The 15,343-nt window shown below is 42.5% G+C and overlaps 1 protein-coding gene across 2 annotated transcripts in view; it reads right to left on the reverse strand.

The window, feature by feature from the left end:
- Positions 1–733: 733 nt before the first annotated feature.
- The window catches only part of PTPRO (protein tyrosine phosphatase receptor type O), a 240,439-nt gene continuing 225,829 nt past the window's right edge, over positions 734–15,343 (reverse strand). For both annotated transcript variants that reach the window (XM_007454619.1, XM_007454618.1), the window contains 4 exons: positions 12,204–12,358; positions 9,916–10,051; positions 3,867–3,987; positions 734–2,823 (listed from right to left, as the gene is read on the reverse strand). In XM_007454619.1, the coding sequence (XP_007454681.1) occupies positions 3,883–3,987; positions 9,916–10,051; positions 12,204–12,358 (396 nt within the window). In that variant the 3' untranslated portion in view covers positions 734–2,823; positions 3,867–3,882. The remainder of the gene's footprint in view (positions 2,824–3,866; positions 3,988–9,915; positions 10,052–12,203; positions 12,359–15,343) is intronic.

The following is a 15,343-nucleotide window of genomic DNA, read 5'->3' on the forward strand; positions in this document are numbered from 1 at the left end:
AGTGGAAAATTGTCAACCCCGAATTAGAACACTGTCCCCCCAAAAAGGTTGCCATCCATCACCTTCCTTCCTTTTCAAGTTAAATAAAGCCATATAATGAATGTGTAGGTATGGATGTATCAGTGTTAGATATTAACTGTATAAATTAGAGTCTAGTGGTAGTTTCTCAATTAACTTCAAAATTTGGCTTTTGCAGCCAAGGAATTTGATCTCAGTAGCACTCAAACTTAAATATTCTGTTATTCCAAAATCTTCAGCTCTTTCTATGCACCATGTAGGCTACTACGAATGCCTGTGCTAATGCCTCTATGTTCAGTGCACTGTATCACTTCACAGAAGATTACAAATAACACTGTAATTAAAACACAGAGGCCCTAGGTGCCTCCTGTCTGAATTCTTAGAGTTGAATCCTGGAGTGAAAATTAAGCTGGTTCGAGGGGCCCCTAGGGTACGTGAAAGAATAAAATACAAAACACCTTTGTGTGAATTATCAGATCTGATACCCTTTACACCTGTGAAATATGGTGCTTTTAGTAGGTAATTCTACAGTTCATCAGCTGGGACTTAGGACAGATATATTTCAAAGTCATCTACTGGGATTGAAACCCAAGTCTTCAGACGGATGGATGCTTTTCCCATCATAAACTGTACACTTCAGGAGCACCGGTGTACCAGTGACGTACAGAGTGATGGCTGTGGAGACCCCTGAAGGAATGATCTGGTTAAGTGCCTGGTGTGACTTTTCTGTCATCTAAACTCTGAGGCTTCCGTCTAACTTTGGATACTTCTCTTTTGGGAAAACTGATCTGGGACTATTTGATTCCTACCTGGAAGGGGCGCTCAAGAAAATCATAAAATATTTACAAAGTGCTTTAAGTTTCAGGGAAGTAAAGTTTCAGTCTGTGAACATGGGAAATGCACCTGTGCCAGCAGGTGTCTTATCAGCTCCCCCAACGTTGCTTCCTTCACTCCTGACCTGTCCGTGTGCGAAAACCTGAGGAAGTCACACATACACTTGCTACTTTTCTTTAGCCACGTGTACTCCTGGGAATGGAGTGGTACATTATTAACATGTCCAAGAAGGGACTTAAAGGGGTGGGAGTGAGAAGAGAAGGTGGCAGCAGGGAGGTGAGAAGGGGAGGAAGAGGTGGGGGCGAGTCAAAGCTGACAACACCCAGGGAGCCCAAGCTGTTAACCTGTGGGGTCTGGACAGCCTCTGCCGTTCCTCCCCCCTCCCCACGAGGCGAACCTGAGACTCCCTGCCTGGCCAGGTCTTGCAAAGAACTGTGCCAGGCTCCGCTGTGGCCAGGCCTTGGTGACAAGAGACAGTGGGGTGCAGAGCTGTTCACTTGGCATCCTTTACCTTTACAAAGGTCACTGGTAAAATGTGAAACTGACGATGCGTGCATGGCTTCATGGAGATGCGCAGGAAAGCGGGGATCCAAGGCGAGGGGCGGATGCACAGAGAGGGGGACACAGCCTCCTGAAACACACACAGGAAGGCTCAGGACAGCCAGCTGCTCCAGTGAAGCAGCAAGCTTGTGTTTACTTTCAACTCAAAATGTTTTCCTTTGTATATCCATCACCTCTTCGTTCTCAGGAAGCGACACAAAGTAACAGGCTTCAGGATGCCATCTGTGTCCATTCTGACAGTGTTCATGTCACAAGACACAATTAGGTACTGTAATTATACAAAATGCAAAGAACAGATTGTTGCTAGTTACACAGGTTAAAATGAAACTGACAACCCCAAAGAAAACGAAACAGAAAGTTATCTCTGTCAGAATCCATAGAGATGCTTGACAATATTACCCCCCCCACCAAATGTAGGCAAATCATTGTCCTAGCATGCTGCAGTTCATTGCCACAACTTCATAAATTCCCAGCTCTTTGGGGGAAGGAAAGTGCGTGTTCACAGCCTATAGTTCGCAAAGAAATAGCTTTTACGTGTATGCAAGTCAACAGAAAAAGGAACGCAAACTCTAGGCACCAAGATTGCTCAGACAGCAATGGAGTCTAAAGAGTGAGACTTCAAAGTCTTCTGAACCAAATCTAGTTTGTTGAAAAGGAACCTGGACAGTGACATTAGTCCAAGAGGGCCAAGGAAGAAACACTGAACCGTTAATAAGAAAAAAACGTCAAGAACTAGAACAACTAAGACTTAAATATTTTTTCTACTCTACTTTGAAGCTGAATTACAGCTCTTCATATTTGGAAAAGATACGCAGTTGATCTGTGGGAAGAACCTTTCTCTCTCCCCCCGATCCACCCTCCCCATTCCTGATCCGGTAAGCTTATGTTGGATTATAGATAGCACTGGTTCAATTTCCTTGAAGCAGAATTGCCATTTTTTCATGTGTGGGCATGCGTCTTTTTAACAATGAGGTATAATTTGACACCAACTATGCCTGATCCTTCTTGGGTTACGAGCTTGATCAATAGTGCGGGCAGAAAACAGTTCAACGTTCTGATAAAATCACACACGTACAAAAATTATTGCACTTAAAAACAACAGCAAAAAACTCAGCCCAACCAGCAAAGGGCCAGCGTAACTCTTCGGAAGTGTTGTGCTTCCTGCCCTTTGCAGAGCGTCTGGACCTTTCTGGTGTCCGGTTGAATTTGGTCCATCATCGAATGTCCAGAAGTGAGAGTCTGAAAGACACTGTAGGCTCTTTAAGGCTAAGTCTTCCCGGTGCTTCTATGAGATAAATTATCTCCTTGGCCACGTACTGCAAAGCAGGGCTCTTTTTAGCAAATGGCTAGTAGAGCCCCCCCCCAAAACTCTTGGAAGCAAGGGAGGATGGGTTCACATCATGTCCTGTCCTGTAAATGAGAGACAGAGGAAGACGGTAAGCAGCCTGGGAGAGCAAAGCCCCTCATCAACAGCTCTGTGGCTGGAAGTACAGCGACCGCCTCCTGATTCCATCACTAGCTCTCATTATACTCAACCCCACAGCCCATGTGGACGTGGGTTTATCTGTGCATCTTTCTCTGTGCAAGTCCTCCTTTCTGTGGCTCTGTCTTTCCCTCTACCTGCAAATTTGTCTCTGTCTGTCTTTCCTTATTCTTTTTCCTTCCTGCCTCCTTGTGCTTTCTGTCTGTCTTTGTTGATGAACGTAATGGTCTGATGCTAATCCTGTCCGGGTACTCACTAGTCCATATCCTACCATATTTCTTCCTCAAGGCACCCTTGTCCTCTCTCTCCCTGTCAATGATCCCTCCAACCTTAATATATTCATACGCATTCTATGCTCTGTTTACTTAGTTGAGTTAGAAGATTACTTGTTACTTTAGCCAAGAATACTTACACCTCCGAAATCTGATGTCCTAGGGAAAACGTGAGCACAAGGCATTGACTGTGTTATGATTTTTTTTCACGATGTTCTCAAGTAAGTACTCACATAATAGATGAGATCAAGGCATTTGAAAACTCCGCTAACCTAAGACTATTGTCAATATTGTTTTTCTTCTTTGGGGTGTCTACTTTAGCTCATGTCTTCTTTGTACCCCTTGTAGTCAGTAAAATGTTTGCATAAAGTATCTAGATAAATAGCACTGGATGGTAATATCCTGATATTGTAGGCACAGATCCAATATCAGAGTAATTTAAGGCTCAGGGTGGAGAGAATGGAGAGCAAATCTTCATGAGCTGCTGAAGCTCTTGCATGCCACACCCACCAACCTAGGCCCACTGAAGCTCAAAGATCTGCTACAGTATTTGTCTCTCCCTATGACCACCTCCCTGTGACCACCTCTGTGGTGGTCAGAGTCAGCACGAATAGCCACTGCTGCCTTTGTCGTATCCCGTCATGTCCTCTCCCATTGTTTTAAGACAGGGTGCCCATGATGGGTTCCTCTCCACTTACTGGTCTGGATTCTGAACTAAGACTTGCTGACATTCTCATAGATGACGTCACTGATGCAGAACTGCTGCTTCTTCTTCATCCACATCAGCTGCACACACTGATGGATAAAGATGTACTGCTCCTGGAGCAGAAGGCAAAGACAGGTTTTAGAGCAAGATGCCTTTGTGCAAAAATATAATATTTCCATGGCAGTATTAAATGCTATGATGTGATGTCAAGGGAAACATTCTTCATTATTTATGAGACAATTTTTTTAAACATCTTTCTTGGAGTATAATTGCTTTCCAATGGTGTGTTAGTTTCTGCTTTATCACAAAGTGAATCCGCTATACACATACCTATATCCCCATATCCCCTCCCTCTTGCGTCTCCCTCCCCCGCTCCCTATCCCGCCCCTCTAGGTGGTCACAAAGCGCTGAGCTGATCTCCCTGTGCTGTGCGGCTGCTTCCCACTAGCTACCGATTTTACATTTGGTAGTGTATATACGTCCATGCCAATCTCTCACTTCGTCCCAGCTTACCCCTCCCCCTCCCCGTGTCCTCAAGTCCATTCTCTACGTCTACGTCTTTATTCCTGTCCTGTTGCTAGGTTCATCAGAACCATTTTTTTTTTTTAAGATTCCGTATATATGACACAATTTTATAACTAGAAAATCCAAGAGAATCACCTGTAGAAATAGTTTGATTAATAATAGGGCTCAGACTATCACTACTTAATGCTAAAGGCAATGAATATCCAAACAATAAATCATGGGGCTATTTGAAAAAGAAAAGTAGCGCATCACCTCCTAATACACTGAAATAAATTCCAGGAAGTTTAATGAATTAAGCCATAAAAATGTAAAGGAAAATATAGGTTAATTTTTCTCTGATCACTTTAAGGAAGGACTGTTTAAACTTTAAACAATGAAATGTTACAAATAAAAATGTCAAACTACTGTATATAAAAAGCAGTAAAAAGAATAAAATAAAGGGCAAACCAGAAACGGAGAGGGAATATTTTCTAGAATTATGACAAATGTTGATACCTTCATCTTTGTTTAAAATTCATCCACATCAGTAACATGCACACTTAAAGTGACAAATAAATAAAATACACTGACCACTAGACCAAATATTCCTGGAAAGCAGGGACCGTGTCTTTTTATTCCTAATACCCAGCACTTAGTTTGTGCTTATTAAATGTTTAAGTAAACTGAGAAAATATTAAACCATATGCAAAAAATGGCCAAGTAATAAAAAATTGTAAATTAAAACAATTTTTTTATATATAAAGTAAGCAAACCTAAAGGAAAAAAATAATATTCAGTGATGATTTGAGTTTGTTGAAGCAATCATTTTTACCTACAGTTGGTGGAGGTACAATTAATAAAATGCTAATAAATGGCATTGTGGACAGATAAAAGTAAGAAAGGAAAGAATCCAATTTAATGTCCTATAAAAAGGAGAATGTTTTAAGTAAGCAACAGCATATCTAAAATGAAACAGTATGGGACTTCCCTGGTGGCCCAGGGGTTGGGAGTCCCCCTGCCGGTGCAGGGGACGCGGGTTCGAGCCCTGGTCCGGGGGGATCCCGCATGCCGCGGAGCAACTGGGCCCGTGTGCCACAGCTACTGAGCCTGTGCTCTGGAGCCCACGAGCCACAGCTGCTGGGCCTGCGTGCCGCAGCTACTGAGGCCCACGCGCCTGGAGCCTGTGCTCTGCAGCAGGGGAGGCCGCTGCGGTGAGAAGCCCGTGCACCACAATGAAGACCCAACACAGCCAAAACTAAATTAAAAGAATAATTTTAAAAAAATAATAAGAGAAAAATAACTAACTAACTAAATAAAATGAAACAGTATTCAGTCTTTAAAATGAGAGTTATAGAGTTTTAGGCAATTTGGGATGATACAGGTAGCAAAATATTAAGTGAAAAATCAGAATGTAAAATTAGCATATGTGTATAGGGCATACGAGCACAATTGTGTGAACATTATACTTGAATGAAGGCCGAGATGAGGTACGCCAAAATATTGCGTAGCTGTCTTTATGCCATGAAGTCAAGGTCATTTCTCCTTTTTCCTTATTTTCCAGAGTTTCTCTCTAAGTAATACCATTAAAAATAACCTTTAAATAAGAACCAGTTAAGGTAACCACAGGATTTCAAGGACCTTTTGTATGACAACTTCATACAAAGGATAAAATTAAATACTTCAAACTTCCCTGGACTCACATGTATTTTTCAACAAAATTTGGGGAAAATATATTCCCTTACCTTGTGACAACATCACATCAGTAACTGAGCTTCCCTTTCTTGTTATGACACATCCCTCCATTGCTTCTGATGTTGAGTCAAGCACAGGGCATCGATAAGGACAGAGACTGCCTGGTTTCTCAACCCATACCTACGCAGTGGCCAAACTCTGTGTCTAAATAAATAAGTAAATAAAGTAGCTAGGCCACAGGAAAAGTAAATAAAAGACTATTTACAGACGCATCTCTGAGAGTTCCTGAGAAATCAGGAGGCTGCCGATAAGGAGAACCGGCTGCTCAAGCAAGGCCTGACCTCCAGGGAAAGCCTATTAGAGGAAAATTAAAGAAAACCTTTGATAAAAATAGAAGAGAGCCCAGGAGAGGTGAAGGCCATCCACATGTGGCACTTTACAATTTCAAAGCACTTATCTTGATGATATCGGTTCACCTGATGTATACTTTACAACAAACAACTAATGAACGTTGTCCTTCACTTTTTAAGATGAGGAATGGGAGCTTTTTAAAAATATATATTTTTATTGTTTTATTTTATTTATTTATTTTTTTGTGGTACGCAGGTCTCTCACTGTTGTGGCCTCTCCCGTTGCGGAGCACAGGCTCCAGACGTGCAGGCTCAGCGGCCATGGCTCACGGGCCCAGCCACTCTGTGGCATGTGGGATCTTCCCGGACCGGGGCACAAACCCGTGTCCCCTGCATCGGCAGGCGGACTCTCAACCACTACGCCACCAGGGAAGCCCTATTGTTTAACTTTTAAAAAATTGAAGTATAGTTGATTTACAATGTTGTGTTAGTTTCAGGTGTACAGCAAAGTGATTCAGTTACACATACATCTATGTCTATTTCTTTTTTTAGATCCTTTTCCTTATAGGTTATTACAAAATACTGAGTCTAGTTCCCTGTGCTATTCAGTAGGTCTTTGTTATTTATTTTATATATAGTAGGGTGTATCTGTTCATCGGTATGGGAGATTTGAGAGGTGAAGTGAGTTGTACAGTGGTCAGGGTTGGTCCCGGGCCTCTTTCGGGGTCTGACCTGACTACCCTACTCTCTGACTACCCCTCGCTCCTCTCGTGCAGGGGTCCACACGGCATGCCTGGTCAGCTGAGAAAGGGGAAAAGGGCTCATCAAAATACGGCCTGTGCGGCATATTGCAGGGACCTGAAACATGCATCTGAGGATATGGTCAAATTAATCAGTGACTTCTGCTGTTTGTAGAGGGGGTGGGGTACTAGAATCAAGGCAGTGGGCCGTCAAGAGGGCGTAGGAAAATGAAAAACCAGCATGGGAGGTAGCCTGTACACAACACACTGTGGTTTCTGTATATACATCGACTCTGCTGGAGAATCATTCTGGCCTCTTGAAAACCATTAGTGTCAAAGGAGTGCTCTGGGATGATGAAGAAAAATAATTTTTTACTCTGCTCTTTATTATTAGCATCAGTAAACTAGGAGGCAGCAGGCCTGGGGCATGAATGAGCTCAAGGAGGATGTTAAGGAAATCCTAACATTCAAGTTACAGGTTGAACCACGAAGAGCACAGGAATGAGGAAAAACAGAGGTAAGTCATTGGACGAGTGGTTCCAGACACAACTGACAAAACCGACATAACTAAATAACTTGAACTAGAGAGGATCGCTGCAAAATCCTGAGGGAACTCAAGAGTGAACTGGAACAGTTGGGAAAAATAAGTGACCCGTGGTGACCTCTGCCTCTTCCGCTGACTTTGAATTTTCCCACGAGAGTTCAGGGAAGGGATATCGTACTTAAAAGAGACTGTTTCCCTGGAGATGTCAACCTAAAATACTACCATAAACAAAGAAGCAATCAAAATTTGAGGAAAGGAAGTTACAGAGAAAACCCAGCTTTTTCTCAGCTTTACAGAAAGGCACATGGTGGTGCCCTGGTGTCCTGGGATTACCACACATGAAGAAAGATAATGGCACTGAAAATTGGTTAGAGGGTCTACCATGTGAAGGTAGACCTTTGAAAAAGGGATTAGGATTCTGTCGTTGGAAAGTTGAAAGCCAACAGGCTGTAATCACAGTCTATAAAATTATAAAAGGTACACATTAAGTCAATGGGGGCAGACAGTTCATCAAATCCAAAATACTTAAAATAAGGAGTGGCACTTTGAAGCTTGGAGATCAATATACATAATAGTTTTAATCACATAGGAGGATATAGATTTATGGAAGTGAAAGCCAAAAATATGGCCGGATTCATACCGCGGTTTTTGTTTGTTTGTTTGTTTTTCTGCGGTACGCAGGCCTGTCATTGCTGTGGCCTCTCCCGTCGCGGAGCACAGGCTCCAGACGCGTGGGCTCAGCGGCCACGGCTCACGGGCCCAGCCGTTCCGCGGCATATGGGATCTTCGCAGACTGGGTCACGAACTTGTGTCCCCTGCATCGGCAGGCGGACTCTCAACCACTGCACCACCAGGGAAGCCTCATAACGCATTGTTTAATCACTAGGTAGTTGGGCTTGTCTGGGAAACGAGGACATTTTAAACTTATGATAATAGGATAATGTCTGTGTCTCCACAGTGGTAAATTAGAAGGTAGCAGGACTGGAATGTGAGTGATCTCAAGGAAGTGAGCACACTAACAGATGTCTTGCTTCCTAATCATCCCTGAGCCATCTGAATGTGAATGAGTTACTCTTTCCAAAGTGCTATGATCTTGCTAGAGCTCAGAAATAAACAGATTGGAACGTCTGTGCCAAGCCTTGGTCAGACAGGATGGGGAGGCAGGAGGAAAAGTAAAAAGGGTGGGAAAGGGGAACCCGGAAGCATTGAGACGGCAGCCCGGACTGTGGACTTTTGCGTTATACTGCCACCTAGTGGTATTTAGTGGGAAAAACATGAGGAAGATTAAGGCAGGTTTTAATCCCTTGGGAACTGAGTCGGAGGTCAGGCCAGGCTGGGTCCCAGTCCATAAGTGTTCCTCCCACACACACTCCTCGAGAAAAAGGATTAGTGCTCGCCTGAAGCTAAGAAGTTGCGAGTACGGCTGGGTGACTAGGATTACGAAGAAACTATTGTGCTTAGGTTTGTGAACCCACACAGGTGCACACCCACTACTACTCTGAGGCAGTGTGATGCTGTCTGTCTGAGACTGCCACTCCAGCCTGAGTGCATTTTAAGGCTTTGAGGTGGAGAGCACCTGGGAGAAGAGGAGAAAGGGGAGCACGTAATGCTGATGTATATTTCTGGGGATGCCTCCATGTTGTTACCATGACTATTCCATTCATTTAGCTCAAGGGACTGGCAGTGCTGGTAGATGAGAGGCTGGAAATCCTTAAAATTGTAAGGATTTTATTTCATCACAAAGCACAAAGTCAACCCGTATTATCATCAAAAGTGAATTGAGCCATATGAACGGCAAACTAATGACAAACTTATTGAGTCAAATCTAGCATTTTATATAGAAATTAAATCACATCGGTTTTAAAGTCTCCACTTGGTGGCATTTCCCCAGATGGCTGTCACCTTCACCGAACTCTCAGTTTGTTCAAAGAGCTTTTATTCCATTATAGATACATCCATGCGCTCTGGGTTACTGAAGGGCATGTAACACCAATAAAGGTGTGGGCACAGTACACCAAATGGATTTCTAGAGACTAATATCTGTTTCTTTGATACCTTGGAGCAGTTTAAATGTGCACAATAAGAAACTGGGAACGGCAGATGCAAAAAAAAAAAAAAAATTCGAGACAGGGGTTTTGACATATGCGATTGAATAATGGGAAGTTTTTCAGTCAAGGGCAAATTTAAAAATACATGTGATTATGTTCCTACCTCGGTCTGTACCATAGACATCCGGTATGACCGCATTTCTGACACCAATCCTAGGATGTCCACAAACTCATGATCCCGAATGTGCTGCAACAGCCTGTCCAGGGCAATGAATGTTCCTGTCCGACCGACTCCAGCACTGAAAAAGAGGTTCCGACAGCACATCACTTAGCACTTCTACTCTGTTGGAAACAAATTGGCTATGAAAAAAGACCAAAACCGAAACCAAAAACACACCAAAACTACATGTAGCATCATTGAAAAAAAAGAAGACTAAACTGACAATATTTCCCGCTTAACTGTTGTTCAAGTATGCAGTTGTGGTTGATGTGTCTCCTAATGTCACAGTTCTATCACTGCTACCTCTCTTAGAGAGGTGTGGGTCTGCCTTGGCCACACCTGCCCATCCCGCCCCCCAGGGTTTCTGTTCCTTAGGAAAGTAAGGATTCCATATGGAGCCTCCTGGAGAGTCAGTTCTGGCCCCCCAGGGAGCTGATACACAATTCCAGTCTTCTGAGTAGCCTCAGAGTTAAGCCCTCACACCCAGCTAGAAAGTTTAGTTGAGATGTCCACACCCTAGTTCTAGGGCTGGGGCCTTGGTAATTTGTGCGTCTTCAGCCTTAGGTCAAGTTCATCATCTCAGACCTTCCTTAAAGTGCATCTGCCCTGCTAGTGGGTGCTAGTCTGCTTCATTCTCCCAGATAGTTGCCTCAAAATCAGATTTAATATTTGGACCCAGTCTCTTCCAGTCCCCAAATCCCAGGGCTCAGAGCATAGAGGGAAGAGGAGTGATATGGGCTACAGTTAAAGTCAGCTGTCCTTTTCCTCCAATCACTCACAGACTGAAGTGCCAACTGGTTCTGAACTCCGGATTATGAGGGAATATGAGGAAATAGAAATCAAAACCAATTTACATGTGGGATTTGCTGGGAAAGAAATCCAACAGGAAAAACCATGAGTTCAGAGCCCTGGTTTGCTTCTCCTACCAGACAATTCTTCCCTCTTAGGACTTATCTTCTCAGATAAAATGTTCTGTGTCTGGGTGAACACTTGTGAAGTCACATCCAGAACTATACCTGCTACCCTGCTACGTGCGTGAAAGGAGTCCATGTGTTTGACCCCAGGGTTGAGCAGCTTTATTTTCTGCTCTTGGAAAGAACCATTTTGAGATGAGATAATTTCATCTGGTGAAGCAAAACTTTTGACCTGGGAATGACTGACAGCAAGGGTAGTCTCCCTAATCACAACCTTGGTAGCTTATGAAACATTTTTCTTTCCAGGGAGACACATTCTCTCTCTGTCTCTGTCTCTCTGTCTCTCTCTGTCTCTGTCTCTGTCTCTCTCTCTCCCCCTCCCTCTCTCTCTCTCTCTCTCTCTCTCTCTCACACACACACACACACACACACACACACACACACACACACACACACGCCCTTAGCCATTCTAGTTCACGGACCAAGGTACTAGATCCAGGATTATTGGCTGCCAATGCCTCCTCTGACAGCTTTATTCCGCTTCTACTGCTGATACACAACAGGAGTGCATTTATGTCCCCGGCTCTTCTGAGGCTGCATAAACATTTCACAACAACATTATGTCACACTGCTGGATTTTGATGGAGCTTTGTTCACATGGTAGGAAAGAAAGCTTAAATTCAAAGATAACTCTTTCTGTAAGGGATTAGTGTGGTCCTTGACTTTTGATAATGCAGTAGATCATATAGCCCCTTTTATCTGCACCATCTGGAAATTTAGAGATAATCTGGAAGAGAAACCTAGCAAATATGTTTATCTTCATGAGCTGAATGTTTTTATTTCACCTTTCCTTCAACTTGCTTTTTATGTCTATTTATATTACTCTGGGTTGTGATTGGCTATTTTTAATTTGACTTTGTATTTGGCTCTGTTATAAACCCCACAGAATCCTTGATAGGATAGGGTACCATCACATGGTGCTTAAAAGCCCGGGCCTTTGGAGACGGGTGTGCCTGGATTTGAATACTAACTCCTTCATGTTCTGGATGCATAAACTTTTGTGACTCCCTTAATCTTTCTACTCCTTAGGGTTTTTTTTGTTTTTAGTCTGATAATGGCAATAATATTATTAATCTCATATACTACAGGATATAAATAGCTGTATTATAAGTAAATCATGTATCTAATAAGACTTCAGTTAATCATACATTAAAAAAAATCATAATTCATTTAACTGTTAATTCAGTCTGATCAGTGGTTTAATGGTGGGCAAGTTCCTCCATGATTTCTAACCGACAATGCATTTGATGAGGTTACCTGCAGTGCACGATCATGGGGCCTTTGCTCTTTGTCGCTTGCCGTCGGACCATGTGTACAAACTGCAGGATGCTTTCTGCAGCGTTGGCTGTGGGCACCCCGTGATCAGGCCACGCAGTGTAGTTAAAATGCATCACATCCTGCATCTCGTCAGCCTTTAGGAGAAAAACAAGCGTTAATCTCTCAGTCCCCCGTCAGGATGGCTCAGGCCTCGGAGGCAGCTCACAAACGATGGTAAAGCCACATTTCACTCCTGGTCAGTATATCTCCCTTTCCAGCTCTCAGCATTGTGTCTGGCACAAAGCAGGCCCTGAAAAAAAAATACTAATTGTATAAAGCTTCAGATAGTAGGATAAATAGGCTAATCCACGCCTCTGTAGTGATAAGAGCTTAAGCAGATAAGGGTTTGCATCCTGGCTCTGCCATTTAGAAGTTACATCAGCTCTGGGCGATGAATTAAATACTGAAAGATGCTGTTGGTGACCCGCTTGGGTCCACTGGGCTAGGCTGTTGCACCCCCTTTCTCTGATGCTGCTAATAGCATCTAGCTGCACCCCACTCCTCACAGGCGTCTCCCACTGAAGGGAGCTACCTTGCTGGGAAGTGCCTAAGAGATAGCGTTCTCAGGCTGAGGGCAGCCTGCAGCTAATGAGTGATTGATACTGGGGCACAAAAAGTCAAGATGGGACAACTCTACTGTCCTATCCTGCTTCCGTTTTCCTGGACAGATTTTACCCAACATTACACTTTCAAAAATTCCCCTATATAACAATCCGTGTCTTGGGATCGGATGCTAGGGGAACTGACGAAGACAAACTCGCTGAATACCAGTGTTCTCTCATTTGAAAATGGTCTCATGATATCTTTAACAAGGGTTGTTGTGGAGATTGTGATTGTGTTTGCGAAGGGTGGTATCTGTTAGATATCCTCATCACTACTACAGCATAATTACTACCACTTGCTGTCATCCAGCTCAGTGCATTTCAATGGGTGGTTCTGGGAATCCCAGTAAATGGGTATATTTTGTATATTTCCCTATTCATATGAACCCATATACCAAATATATTGTTGTTCCCTCTGACCTGCGTAAATATCAGCTAGGATGTGCGCCCTCCAAGATTTACTTCTTTAAGTTCCTACTGATTGATAAGTATAAAGTTTTGCTATCAACTATAAGAAATATTCCAAATCCAAGCCTCACAAAGATCTAATGCATCCCTCACCCCTCAAATTTGCTAAGACCCTAGAATCCACTCAGGAGATAGAATACTATATCATACTTTGGAAGAATTTGGTCTGGCTATGAGTTTGGAGTTAAAGTTTAGGTTTTCAGGTATTAGAGAGAAATGAATTTCAAAGTGTCACTGGTCTTGGGTGAGGTAAAAATTAGAAATATAAATAAATGTATAAATACAAATATAATAATATTTGTATAAATATAAATGTCAGCACTTCAACTAGACCCACTGTCTCCTTGGCCTAAGGCCACACGTCCCCAGCCACGCGCAATGTCTCTCTCTATGAGCAAGTTCAAGGGCTTTGTCTTCGACACTTGGAGCATGAAACCTGCAAAGATGCTGGCCAACCTCACCGCTGTCTTCAGGAAGTATGGCAAGAAAGTAACTCAAGCATAATAAATCGTGCAGAATGAAGGACTTACTCAACACCAGGAGGATTTAAGGATACTCTATCCCCAGATAACTTTGGTTGCCCAGAAAAATTCACGAAAATGCTCGTTCTTTCCAAATGCGGATCACAGGCTGAGCACAAGACTCATACATTGTAGGATATGTGTGTTTTGATAAAAGAAATTTTTACATATTGAAGCACGGGAAGTCATTCTGGGTTACACATGAGTTAACTTGAATTTCACGCTAACCAGAATGGCCTGTCTGTGGCCTATCAAACATACATTGTACACTTGCTTTAATTATTAAAGAAAAGGGTGCATTGGCCAGAAGTAAAGAAGGTCCGTGTTGAGAGTAAAGATAAATGCCCCTCTTCCTGGAATGCCAATGCTGGTCCTCCTTCCGTGATAAGAATCCCTTCCCAGGTGCCAAAGCCATAGTGGCTTGCTGTGTATGTGCTGATCTGGGTTTTTTTTGAAATCTTGAAGGAATGTATCCCTGACTTGTTTAATATTCTTTGTTCTGACAAGATAGAAAACTGTGCTGAAAATCATGCTTCTCCAGAGCAGTTCTTGAGAGTTATCTGAGAGGCTGTCTTCAAGGCTATAGTCCTCAGTTTGGTTCAGATAAATATTCCTATTGTAGATTGTTTATTGGTTATTTTCATTGACAGAATATATACATATACACACATACATACATATATATACCTATATATATAACTATATTAGAATATATATATTCTAAAATGTATCCACAGCTAAAATATGCAAAAGGTGGTTCAAAAACAAGAAAGCTTTAAATTGTGAATAGTCTCTCTGTAGCTTTAGGGCAGAGGTCTTGTATCAGATGGGTGATTCCTGTCAGCTGAATAGCAAGGCACAAGTAATGGGAACAAACAGGTTTTTGCCGGTTTTTAGTCTCCAGTTCTTACTCAGTTCATGCCAAGTTTCAAGTACTGGAAAGTGACAAATTTTGTGTTATGGTCATTTTCCTCCTTTCCTATTAAATGAGAAAACCCTGCTGGTTACTTCTTACTTAACCATTCCAACATTTCTCATACTCTGATTTCCTCACTTGTGTAATTTTATCTGGTTGCACTCTGAAAATTTCCACATATCAACATGGAGGGAATAAAGAAGTATATAAGCAAAAAAATGAAAAAAATAGAAAAAGGTATTCATCAGCACAGCACAACGTTCTTTGGTAATTTAACCTTCATTGCAGGAGCTTAAAATTTGGATTCTACTTGTTTATGGCCAAAAGGGGGCGCTCTGGGATCAGATGCTTGCAACTACTGTATTAAAAACCAGAAAAGTCTATACTATTCAGCGTTTTATTCCTATGTTTCAAGCCCTTCACATGGTTGTCATTGAAAAGTTATTATTTAAGACCAAGGACAAGAACATAGTATTGATCACACAGTGATCGATGTCACTTCTTCCAGTCAAGGGAACAGACCTTATTTTTGCTTTGCAACTTTTTTCTCCCAGATGCAAAACCTAGGGAAAG

The sequence above is a fragment of the Lipotes vexillifer genome, unplaced genomic scaffold (genome assembly GCF_000442215.2).
Source record: "Lipotes vexillifer unplaced genomic scaffold, Lipotes_vexillifer_v1.1 scaffold911, whole genome shotgun sequence".
Taxonomy (NCBI): Eukaryota; Metazoa; Chordata; class Mammalia; order Artiodactyla; family Lipotidae; genus Lipotes; species Lipotes vexillifer.